A 12,532-nucleotide genomic window follows, 5' to 3' on the forward strand; every position below is an offset into this window, starting at 1 on the left:
GTGCCTCTCCCCAGCAACCCACAGACGATAACCAATCAGAAAATTCGTTTGTGGCCTAGCCCCGCCTCAAGGCTGCAACACGCCTAGTAACGCCACGTCAATTGGCCGTAGCACCACGCTTCCTCGACGCATAGGGAGTCTTGACCAATCGACAAAAGCAATAGGCCAGATCCTCTGGTAAAAGGAGAGTCTTTATCCCTCCGAAGGAGGTTTCCTCTACTTGGCTCCAATTGATTGGCTCCTTAGTTTATAAGCAGCTGGGAGAACCTCGCACAAAGGCTTGAACCCTTATTAGTTTAGCTGAGTTGTAATAATAATCCACATAGTTCATTTCTCGCCAATCCTAGGGATCCTCTTACTCCACCATACTAAAATCCTTCGTGCTCCTTTAAAACACTGGCTCCAACGAAGGGCGTGGTGGATGGGCTAGGTCTGTATTTTTAGCAATTGGGAAGCTGAGGCAGGAGGACTATTAGATGGAGATCAACCCAGGATACAAGACCTTTTCTGAAAAACAAAACCATGTCGGCGTAATGGCACATAGCTATAATTCTAGTCTCAAACAGTATCTCAATAAATTTTAAAAGCAGTGTGGTAGTACATGCATTTAATGTCAGCACTTCGGAGGCAGGCGGCTCTCTGTGAGTTTTAAGTCAGCCTGGCCTATAAAAAAGAGTTCCAGCCAGCCAAATGATACTCAAAACTAAGTAAATAAAATTTTAAAACAAGCAAAAACAAGTGGGTATGGTGGTGTACACCCTAGATCTCAGTACTCCAGAGGCTAAAGGCAGGAGATTGACAGTTTGAAGCCAGCTAATGCTGCATAGCTGGACTCTGGTCTACAAAAAAGAACGGAAGGAAGGAAGGAAGGGAGGAAGGAAGGGAAGGAGGAAGGAAGGAAGGAAGGAAGGAAGGAAGGAAGGGAGGGAGGGAAGGAAGGAAGGAAGAAAGGGAGGAAGGGAGGGAAGTAAGGAAGAAAGAAAAAAAGAAAATGGAGACTCCTAGCTCCACCCCACCCCCTCCTCTCTGAACCCTAGAGTTCTGAATCAGCACCCCAGCTCTTAATCCATTCGATTGCCATTGCACTCTCTTCTAATGATGCAGGCTTTGTGATTCCTCAGGGTTTGGGAGTCTGTACTCCTTAACACAGAGTATAAATATTATCTGGAGAGGGAGCGCACTGAGGTTCAAGAAAGTCAAGGACAACTGCAGAACACATAGCAAACGTAGTAGTGCCCAAGAGCAAGAAAGATCAACCATGTGCTGTGATTTAAGGTCCCTGTGCCCCAAAAGACAATTAACTGGCTTTCATTATAGTCAAAAGACTGTTGGCTCTGGGTGGCATCCTGACTCAATTCACCCTTCACCTCCTACCCACACAGACTGACCTGAGACTGACTGTTTCTAGAGATGGAATTACTCTGAGACACATCTTCACCACTCCTCCCTCCAACCCCACTTTTGTTTTGATTTGAGACAGGGCCTCTCTACATAGCCCTGGCTATTCTGGAACTTATTCTGTAGAGTGCTGGAATTAAAGCTGTGTACCACATGTCCCCACCTCCTCAAGTATCAAGTACTACTGTTCATCCTTAAGAGTCTTGTCAAGGTTGGGGATTTAGCTCAGTGGTAGAGCGCTTGCCTAACAAGCACAAGGCCCTGGGTTCGGTCCCCAGCTCCAGAAAAAAAAAAAGAAAAGTTTAAAACAGGAGTCTTGTCAAGATCACTCTGCAGACCTAACTTTGTTCCCTGTCATCTAGCACAGATTCCTGGGCTTTGGGCTGTGCTTTTAGATAGCAGAGCTAGAGAGATGACTCAGGTTAAGAGTGTTTAATTGCTCTTCCAGAGAACACAGGTTGGATTCCCAGTACCCATGTCAGGTGGTTCACAACCGCCTGTAACTATAACTCTAAGAACCTAACACCTCTGGCCTCCAAAGGCACACACACACATACAACTTAAAATAAGCAATTCAAAACTTTAATAATAACTTAAAAAGGACTAAGCCACTGCTTCTCCGGAAGGATTAATGTAGCCTTTTCTTCCGACTCATACCTCAAGCTCTGTGATAGATGGTAAAGGGGGTAAAAGGCAGGGAATGGGGACTTATATGAGGAACTGAAGTTTAGTCCCCAGAAGCCAACCTACCAGAGAGAGGGGAATTAGGGAGACAGGGAAGGCAGGCAGAAGACAGAGATAGGAAATTGAGCATCTTAGATGGCCAATACCCAACTAGTTCACCTGAGCCTGCCTTCCATTCAACCGTGTGCAGTGGGCAGATAAGACATAAATATAAGATTTTCCTCAACACAAAGAGAGAGAGAGAGAGGAAGGAAGGAAGGAAGGAAGGAAGGAAGGAAGGAAGGAAGGAAGGAAGGAAAACAGGGAGAGGGGGAGGGAGGGAGGGAGGGAGAGGGGGAGGGAGGGAGGGAGGGAGGGAGAGAGGGAGGGAGGGAGGGAGGGAGGAAGGAAGGAAGGAAAACAGGGAGAGGGGGAGCGGGAAGGAGGGAGGGAGGGAGGAAGGAAGGAAGGAAGGAAGGAAACTACCATGAACAGACAATGATTTGTTCATGGAACTAGACTGGTAGTAAGTAGATCAAGGTTCACAGGACCAGTCTCATGAGTGAAGGACTTACTTAGAGACAATCAGTTCCAGCCATTCTCCAAAGAAGATAAGGCAGAAAAAAAATAAACGAAAATACAAAAAACAAAACCCTCCCCAAGGAGAGTCCACAGAGGCCAAAGTTCAAGCTCCTGGAAACAAAGAAGCTAAAGGTCACAAGACTCCAACACCGCAGTCCCAAACTCCTCAAAAAAGGCTTCACAGTTAGGAGGATGGATCCAGTTCAAACAGGTTTCTAAATACAGTGGAAGACACCTGAAAAACAAGAATGATGGTGGCTGAGAGTGAAAGATGGACAGAGTTCACACCCTTCCTTCCTTCTGTTCCTCCTCAGCACCCTCACTAGGTCTCAGAACCACAGGACTCCAGCTCCCCCTTATCCCCAAGCCAGCAACACTCAGCTCACCTGGCAGCTTCTTCCTGTGGCAGCTGACTTTGGGCCTCCCGCCAGAAAGCAGAGGCCTCATTCTTCCGATCCAATCTTTTCAGAGTCTGAAGCAGGTAAAAGGAACCATCTCTATTGCCTATAGCCCCACCCCAAGGTACAAAGACTTAGAACCTGAGAGGGCCTTAGGCATCATTTTAAAAGGCCAGACTGAGAGAGAGGAAGTATCTTCTCTACTCACAGGTGAAACCAGAACTAGATTATTTATACCCAGCCTCTCCCAGAGGCCATTGCTTGCCTGTACAAAGTGTTCAACTGGCCCTGTTCCTACAAAACTCATCCCCACACAGCCCAGATCTTTGTGTCTGAAGACAGTAGGGAGACCAGGGAGCTCTCAGGAGCCATGCATACACTTGTTTGTACATGTGCACGTGGTACATGCTTGGTATACACAGCACATCCTTTTCTTTCATATCTGGGAATACCATTTACACATCTGTCCAAGTCACAGCCAATGTCATGCTGGTGTACATACCTGGGCATATCTGCACACTGAGGAGGAAGTCACTTAAGGCTTTGGTATCCTGGCCAATGGCTACCCATTCCAGTCCACGGCTAATCAGAGCAGCCACTCGAAGTTGTTTCAGTGACACATCAGACATGCATTTCTGCTCACAGTTGGAGCCTGCTCCTAGAGACCACCACCCAAGTCAGCAAGAATCTTTCCATCATCCCAGACACAGTCACCAAACCCCCAAGTACCCATTCTCTTCATGGCTTCCCCAATTTTTTTTTTTTTTTTTTGAGATAAGGTCTCAAAAAACCCACACAGCCCTGGCTGACTCAGAACTCACTTTATAAATCAGGATAGCCTCAAACTCAAGAGATCCCCCAACTAGGAGTATTGGGTTTAAAGGTATGTGCTAACATGCCCAGCATGTCGACTTAAGTCTCCTAGTCTGACGGATTGAGGTGCAATGGAAAGGGAGGCCCCACACAACACTTTTCAGGAGTTAAGAAAAACTGACAATTTAAGTTAGAGGCAGGCATGGTGGCAAATGCTTATATTTCCAGCACTTGGGTAGTAGGAGGAGGAAGGCAGGAATCCATCCTGGTCTACATGAGACCCAGTTAAAAAAGAAAAAGACAAAAAATGAAATCACCTTGCTCTTTGTCCTTAGGCAGGGCCCGAAAGAGCAGCTCAAGGCACCTGAAAAGGAATATAAACACAGGAAAAAAGAGCCAAGCTCATAAATTAAGGTAGCTCTAAGAACAAAGTAAACCCACCAGGTCCCCGTCAGAAATCATCCTTCCGAACCTCCCCACACCCTGTCCTCCTGGACTCACTGGCTAAATTCACTAAGTGCCTCTTTTTGAGCCTTTAGTTGTGACCAGGCCTGGCCCTGAAGCAAGTGAGTGGCAGAGGCCCAGATTGGGCAATATGGCAGTTCTTTGGTTCTTTTGCTGGCATTTTCCCACAAGGAGGGCATCTTGGGAAGCAGAGATGAGGTACGGCTGAGTAGCTCCACACACACAGTCAAAGCGTCTGAGGCTCGGCCTGCCTGGATCAATGCTGCTGCTGCCTCCAGACATAGCTCCGGCATACAGGGCCCTAGAGCGGAGGTGGGTGGGGAGGACTGGGGTGGGAGGAGGGTACAGTGTCTTGATGTGGCATGAGTTACCATCCCTGAGCTCTTTACCCATGGCCCCAGAGCCAAGCAGAGAGAACTGGTTCCCCGTCAAGACCAAGTAAGGGAGCAGGGGTGATCCCAACCCCCCCACCAAAGGGAACAGAACCTTGGACACACCCACCCTAGGCTCTGAGCCGTCCAGCAACATTGCCAGCAGGTCCAGGTAATGCTCCGCAGCTGCTTCTGCCCTGCAGAGTCAGTCAGCCTGTGAGCTTCACCAAGGCCCTGGCTCCCCAAAAGGTTCCAATGAGAATAATCTCTTTGGCCTAATGGAGGGATGCCTGAGCTTTGAGGTGGAAAGTGGAAAGCACGGTCTGGAAGCTCCAACCTTGGCTCAGATCTATTCCATTTCAGAATGGATGCGGAAGGACATTTCCACTTTTCAAAGAAAAGAGGTTACTGTCTGAGTGTCGACTCCACTTCAGGTCTTGCTGTAAGGCAGGGGTTCACAGTGGGGACCTACGTCTCACCAATGCTGTATTCACAGAAATAAGCAATCATACTAGAGAAAAGTAGGGGCTGGGAACATGGTTAGCTGTATAAAGTGCTTGCTATGTAACCACGATGACCTGAGTTTAGAGCTCCAGTACCTTCGTAAAAAGCCTTTTATGCTTGTTTATTTGGTTGACTTTGGGTTTTTGATTTTCAAGACAGAGTTTCTCTGTGTAGCCTTGGCTGACCTGGAACTCGCTCTATAGACCAGACTGACCTCCACTCAGAGATCTGCCTGACTCTGCCTCCCGAGCACTGGGATTAAAGGCATGTGCTGGCAGCACCACTGGTGGGCAGCAATACACATTTTTTTAAAATTGGTTTATTGTATTTATAAGTGCACTATAGGGTTGGGGATTTAGCTCAGCGGTAGAGCGCTTGCCTAGCAAGCGCAAGGCCCTGGGTTCGGTCCCCAGCTCCAAAATAAAAAGAAAAAAGAAAAGAAGAAAAAAAAAGTGCACTATAGCTGTCTTCAGACACACCAGAAGAGGGCACCAAACCCCATTACAGATGGTTGTGAGCCACCATGTGGTTGATGGAATTTGAACTCAAGACCTCTGAAAGACCAGTCAGTGCTCTCAACCGCTGAGCCATATCTCCAGGTCTAAGTAAACACATTTTTAAACACAATATTTGGGATAAGGAAGAAGTCAGAGATAGGCAAATCACAAGGTTTCAAAGACCAGCTAGTCTAGTCAAAACTACTGTGCTCCAGGTTCACTGCAAGACCCTGTCTCAAAAAAAATACAGTAGACAACAGGACCTAATGTTGATCTCTAGCTTCTATACACCCCAAAAAGTGGAAGGTTCCTCCTGCCCCACCCCCACACCCTACATATGCCAAAATGAATCACATGTCCAGTGAAAGCTCAGGGGGCTGATCTCACCTCCCCGTCTGTAGGCATCGACTTGCTAGCAGGTGCTTGGCCTGGCTCTGTGTGCCACAATGGAGAGGAGAGGCTGGGTCAGGTTGTGGAAGTAGCAATTCTACTTCAATGAGACGTGTGAATGTTTCAGAACTATGGGTGGCACTCAAGGCCTAAAAAGAACAGAAACAACACTGACATCTTTGTGAAGCACACACATCTGTAACTCCTGTCCTGAGTCACCGCAACACAAGCCCCTCAGCAGTCTTCCACAGGGTGCTTCCGCCTGGATGCTCCTCACCTCAACCAGTAGCTGCAGGCTCTCCAGCTCTGCTGCTGTGTCTCCCAGTTGCCTATATACTCTGGAAGCTTCCAGAAGCGGAAGGGCACAGGTCGTTCCCACTTTCAAGGCTTCAGTCAAGTACAACAGTGCTCTCTGTGGACTTCCCTACGCAAACAGAAAGATACAAGTCTCAGCTACCCTCACAAAGCATGATGCCCATGGTTCCCCCCAATTCTGAGGGCTTTATCTTTACCATCTTACGGAGACACGTCCCCAGCGCCGTGTACACCTGGACTAACACCGATGGCGGACACAGACCTGAGGCTGCTTCCTGCAGGCTGCTCTGTGCATGGGGTAGGCTCCCTGTGATTAGCTCCTGGAAGCCTGGGAGCAATCATGACACAGGCTTAGGAAAAAAACTCATAAGGCAGGAAGCGTGATGGGAAACAAGAACACAGAGAATCTCTATGGAGGTACCAGGAGCATAAGACCAGAGGACCCCTTAGAAAAAGAAGAGAGGATTCAGGTTGCTAGACCTTGTCGGCAGGCAAATGCTGTCAGAAGGACATCCTTTAAACTCTCCGCATCCTGCAGAATCAGTGGAGCGTGTAGCTTCTCAACTGGAGGACTCCAGGATTTTAGCAATGGTAGCAGGTCCTCAGAGGTCTCAGTCTGGAGAGAGAAGGATAGTCAAGAGGCTCTAACTCTGTAAGCATCCTCTTTCTTGCCAGTCTATTCCACCCAGTCTTTGAGCCCAAGAGTCCTTCTGATCACTGTTCCCCAATCATAAGAGAAAGACAACTGTGGGGCAATGATGTGGGCAGGAAGAAAACCGCTCGAAGGTGTTAACTGGAACCCCCTGTCACTTGTGCCCAGGTGGACATGGGACAAGGAACATGTCTGGGCTCCTATGAGAAGACAGAGGCTGGGAGGGAGCGCCAGCACAGCCCCAAGAGCTTTATCCTTACTTGGATTCTTTAAGCTACTGTAAGCATTGCCCCCAGAAAACCCCCAACGAGGAGCTAACCAGAGCAAGGTCACTCAGAAAGACTGTCAGGCTTTTTTGGTTGGTTGGGGTTCTTGTTATTTTGGGGTTTTGTGTGTTTTGTTTCGTTTTGTTTGTTGGCAACCATGACAGCAGCCTTCCCAGAATATAATGATGCTTTAACAGAGAATAGTGGCGCAGGCTCTAAAGAACAATGACTCAGGCTCTAGATGCTGAGGCAAAAGGACTGTAAATTCAAGATCTTGAACCTTGGCTACAGAGTGAATTCAAGGCTAGGCTAGACTGGACAACTTACTAAGTTTCTATCTTCAAATAAAAGGTAAAAAGAGCTGAGAACTGGGTGAGGTGGTCCACACCAATATCTCAGCGCTGGAGAGGTGGCACCAGGAGGACTGCAGGAGTTTGCAGCCTGGGTACCCAGTAAGAGCCTGTCTCCAAATCAAAGTGGGACGCCTGGCACAGTGGTACACCTCTATCCCAGCACTTAGGAGACGGAGGTAGGCGGGTCTTTGTGAGTTTGAAGCCATCCTGGTCTAAGGCTACATAGTAAGACCTTGTCTCAAAAGTGTGTGTTGTGGGGGGGGGGGGTAGACTAGAGAAATGGCTCAGTGGTTAAGAGCATTTATTCTTACAGAGGACCCAAGTTTGGTTCCTAGTATCTATACAGAGGCTCACAACACGGTGGCTCTGTCACTCCAGTTTCAGGGGATCTAACCCCTTCTCCTGACTTTCACAGTACCTGGCACAAACACGGTACACATTCATATAGTCAAGTCAAACACTCGAACACATAAAAATACACTAAAAGACAGGAAGATGGGCAGGAAGGGAAGGTGGAAAAGGTAGAGTGCTTGCTTAGCATGTCTGAAGCCCTAGGAGATTTGGGGGGTGGGGTAGTACATTCATCTTCACTCCCCCGGTTACCTGGCTGCCATTTAGGGTTTGCAGCAGTGAGGTCAGGTCCCCGAGGTGATTGGTACTCATCCAGAGGGCAGCGTGAAGGCTGGCCAGGCAGTGTAAGGCAGGCAGCAGCTCCGGCAGAAGGGAGGGAGCAGAGAGGACAGAGTGCCACAGCTCCTTGAGTCCCTGCTGAGACTTGGACCCCATCTGATGCTGGGCCTCCAGCACTGCAGAACACAAACACACACAAATCCATCTCTCATCTCCCAACACTGTCTGGGTTGTCCTTTCTGAAAGAGCCCAAAGATTAGAGCAATACACCTGCCTAGTCTGAGGAACATACAGAGGACTAGAAAAGAACATCCGTCTCCATGGATCCTCTCACCTCCAGCCTCATCCCTAAATCCAAACTGAAACTACCAGGAACAGAGGAGACCTTACCTCTTTCTAGGCCCCTTTGAACATCTTCAGTAAGGTCTTCAGTGAAACCCTGGGCCAGGCTGGCCCTCAGGATTATATAATTACAGGTGACAGTCAGCTCCAAGGGCAGAGCAGGAACAGCAGCAGGGAGGCCTGGAACGACAGGAGGCTGGTCCCCCAGTCTGTCCCATGACACACAGCCCAAATGGTTTCCAATCCAAAGATCAACCCCACTACAACCAAGGCTTCAATAAGGAATTCATTTGTTGCTCAGACAACTTTGGAGAGAGCAGAGAGTTTTCTAAGTCTACTGAAAATCACTTCTTCAAATGTTCCTCTGTGTGTGTGTGTGTGTGTGTGTGTGTGTGTGTGTGTGTGTGACAAGAAATTAAGCGATTGAAAGACAATCCCAGGGGAGGGGATATGGGGAAGTGGGAATGGGAGACGGGGGATGGGAGAGGAGGAAAGAGGGATAACATTTGAAATGTAAATACATAAAATATCCAATTAAAAAAAGGAAAAAAGAAAGACAATCCCATCCAGTCTCTTCTGTGCTTTACACAGGACTCCCTAACCCCCAGAATAATCACCTCAATCCTAGAACTGCATAAGAAAAGCTGATCTTTAGATACTGAGGAGGGGGAACTGAGACCCCTGGAAGGTCTTCCTTACCTTGAAGAGTGAGGAGGAGCTCCCTAAACCCTTCCAGTGTGTCTTGGACTGATTGCTGTCGCCTCAGAGACGGACGAGAATCCCTAGTCAGCTGCTGAAATTAGGTAGAGAGGCATTATGGTTCAGTCCTCCTCCCTCGTAGCAGAGACGGGGTTGGGGGTGGGGGGGCGACACATATTCCGGTCTCTTCTGGTTCTAAGGACAGAGGTCAAACTCCTTTCCCTTAGACTAGGGTGAGATCATTGCAAACCCGCTTTCTGGGACCTTAAGGATACAAGATGAGAGTCCCAGCAACCATATTTTACCTTAGCCTGTCTAACGAGCTGGTCATTCTTTTCCCTCCACAGGTCCAGGCTACTGGAAAATGTTTTGGGGAGGGATGGAATGATCTGGCTGGACATTGTCGCCGAGGTAGATCACCGTTACGAAGGGGTCTTCCGATGGGTGGAGGCTGGTCCCACCGGTGCCTTCACCCTAATCGCAAGAAACTACTTCTGCACTACGCCGGACGCTCCTCGGCCAGAGGAGCCAGACAACGCGGCCAGGTTGTCTCTCCTTAGCCTGAAGCCCAACACTCGGTCCCGGCCACCGCCCACCGCGCCTGTGGTTGGCCAGACTGCAACACTCTCGGCCGCGGTTGGTTGTCTTCAAGAGACTGTTCCGCGGGAAACTGAAAAGAAACCCGGAACAACGAGGTGAGGAGACAAGAGGCCAGCCAGATACCAGGGACGAACCGGAACAACGAGGTGAGGAGACAAGAGGCCAACCAGATACCAGGGACGAACTGTTAAGTTTGCGGAGCCTCCGCGGAGGCCAGAGTATTGAGGCTACTTTAGGAGGAGTGGGTCTTCGCACCAGTCTCTGGCTGCGCTCCGCCTTAGAACTAACGGCAGTCCAGGTTTCCCCCTCCTGGCTGGAAGACGGACCGCGCGCTGTCTGCTGGGAGTTGTAGTACTGTAGAGAACGCCCAAGGAAGATTCCTCACCCCCCATCCCCCACCTCCACCCCACCCCCACCCGCACCCAACCCCCCAACCCCGGAAGAAAATGTCTCCTTAAAGCTAAGGACAGGACACTGAAGCCCTTGGTGATCTCATTCTTCTTTTCTTTTTGAGGAAAAAATCCAGGGGGAATCGGACATTCCTATGCAGAAAGGAAGTCTCCTTGACACTCTGTATGTAGCATCAACTCAAAACAATTCACAAAAGACATACAAAAGCCCCAAATAAAAAGCTTAGAAAACAAATCACCTTCACGGGTTTAACAAGATTTGCTTCGTTATCATTTTTGAAGGCTTGTTTTTGTTTTATAAATTACGTTTATGCGTCTGTCTGTGGGTAGGTACACGTGAGTGACTGCAGCTACCTGAGGTGGTCAGAGATGCCCAATGCCGTGGACCTGACAGGGGTACTGGAAACCGAACTTGAACACAGGCCTGGCCTGCATGAGCACTGTGTACTAGTAACCCTGAGCCATCTGTACAGCCCAACATTATTTTGGGGAGTTTCACTGTGTAATCCTAGCTGACCTGGTATTGGTTTTGCAACCTCCACCTGCCTCAGCCTCTCAAGTGCTAGAAATGCAGGTATGCACCATCTTATCCAGCAGGCAGTGAGGGTTTTGTTGTTTGGGTTTTTTTCTTTTCTTTTTCTTGGGGAGTGGGTGAGTTGGGGGGTTGTTTTTGTTGTTGTTTGGGTGGGTTGGGGGGTTGTTTTTGTTGTTTTCTTTTGCTTTTCCAGAGAGGGTTTCTCTGTGTAGCTCTGATGTCCTAGAACTCCCTCTGTACACCAGGTTGGCCTCAAACTCACAGACATCCCGCTTCTGCCTCTCGAGTGCTAGAATTTTTTTTTTTTTTTTGGTTCTTTTTTTCGGAGCTGGGGACCAAACCCAGGGCCTTGCGCTTCCTAGGCAAGCGCTCTACCACAGAGCTAAATCACCAACCCCTCGAGTGCTAGAATTAAACGTGTGCACTGCCTCAACCATACCGAGCAAAGTTGAACATTTTTATTCATTTTTTTCGAAGATTAATTTATTTACAGTGTTATTCTGCCTACATATATGCCTGCACACCAGAAGAGGGCACCAGATCTCATTATAGCCACCTATGGTTGCTGGGACTTGAACCCAGCCCCCTCATTTTCATTCTTATTTATTGTTCATGAGGATTAATTTATTTAATGGCTGGAGAGATGACTCAGCAGGCAAGAGCATTTGTTGCTCTTGTGAAGGAGATGGATTTAATTCCCAGCACGCACATGTTGGTTTACTACCATCACTAACTCCAATACTCGGGGATTTGATCGAGGCGATCGAGGCTTTCTTTTTTTTTTTTTTTTTTTTTTCCGGAGCTGGGGACCGAACCCAGGATCGAGGCTTTCTTTAACCTGGGAGTGGTGCATGCCGCTGACTGCAACAGGGTGATAGGAGTGGAAAGCCAACACTTGGTCAACAATCCAAGGCTGCTTGATCACAAGGGCCTGAAAACCACAAACCAAACAAAACCAATAATAAATAAATCTCTTGGGGCTGGAGAGCTGGTTCAGTGGTTAAGAGCACTGACTGCTCTTCCAGAGGTCCTGAGTTCAATTCCCAGCAACCACATGGTGGCTCACAACCATCTGTAATGAGATCTGATGCCCTCTTCTGGTGTGTCTGCAGACAGTGACAGTGTAGTCATATAAGTAAAGTAAATAAATCTTAAAAAATAAGTAAATAAATCTCTTTTCCAAAAAGAAAGGTATCTGTTTAGAAGAAAAATCAAGTGCGGGCGCACACGGGTGCAGTTCAGTGGTAGAGTTCTCTGATGCTTGTTTTCTTTTGAATTTTTTTGTTGAAACAAGGTCTCACTGTGTACCCCCTTGGCTGTCCTGGAAACCTGAGATGGGAATCTCTCACTCTGCTTTAGTCCTTGAGAGCAATGGTTCTCAACCTGTGGGTTGCGACCCTTTTGGTAGATCAAATGATTCTTTCACAGGGGTTTCCCTGAGACCATCAGAAACACAGATATTTAAATAACGATTCATAACAGTGGCAAAATTACAGTTATGAGGTGACAACAAAAATAATTCTACAGTTGGGAGGGGTCACTATACCAGGAGGAACTGGATTAAAGGGTTGCAGCTTTAGAGATATTGAGACCCACTGCCTTGGACAGTCTAACTGATCCAGAGGCTGGCTGTTTTGGCTAAACCGCTT

General features: G+C 48.2%; 1 protein-coding gene across 8 annotated transcripts; it reads right to left on the minus strand.

Annotated features, from left to right (window-relative positions):
* Window positions 1-594: 594 nt before the first annotated feature.
* Fancg (FA complementation group G) lies at window positions 595-10,226 on the minus strand. Of its 8 annotated transcripts, none has more exons than XR_015620080.1 (14): window positions 9,644-9,915; window positions 9,339-9,429; window positions 8,688-8,819; window positions 8,271-8,473; window positions 6,877-7,012; window positions 6,594-6,724; window positions 6,359-6,505; window positions 6,079-6,230; window positions 4,821-4,887; window positions 4,356-4,645; window positions 4,172-4,218; window positions 3,544-3,699; window positions 3,030-3,115; window positions 595-2,878 (listed from the first exon to the last, which is right to left on the minus strand). XR_015620080.1 is itself a non-coding variant. In XM_087551239.1 (14 exons), exons 1-14 carry the CDS (start codon window positions 9,737-9,739, stop codon window positions 2,770-2,772), a joined length of 1,875 nt encoding a protein of 624 aa, XP_087407365.1. In that variant the 5' UTR covers window positions 9,740-9,915; the 3' UTR covers window positions 595-2,769.
* Window positions 10,227-12,532: the final 2,306 nt, after the last annotated feature.

The sequence above is a fragment of the Rattus norvegicus genome, chromosome 5 (genome assembly GCF_021556685.1).
Source record: "Rattus norvegicus strain SHRSP/BbbUtx chromosome 5, alternate assembly SHRSP_T2T, whole genome shotgun sequence".
Classification (NCBI taxonomy): domain Eukaryota; kingdom Metazoa; phylum Chordata; class Mammalia; order Rodentia; family Muridae; genus Rattus; species Rattus norvegicus.

Bases quoted from the DNA above. Each gene is read 5' to 3' on its own strand.
- Fancg (XM_087551239.1), bottom strand. From the start codon at position 9,739: ATGTCCAGCCAGATCATTCCATCCCTCCCCAAAACATTTTCCAGTAGC. The intron at 8,474-8,687 runs GTAAGGTCTCCT...TGTGTTCTGCAG, and splicing joins TCAAAGGGGCCTAGAAAGAG to TGCTGGAGGCCCAGCATCAG. The intron at 6,725-6,876 runs GTCTAGCAACCT...GATTGCTCCCAG, and splicing joins AGCATTTGCCTGCCGACAAG to GCTTCCAGGAGCTAATCACA.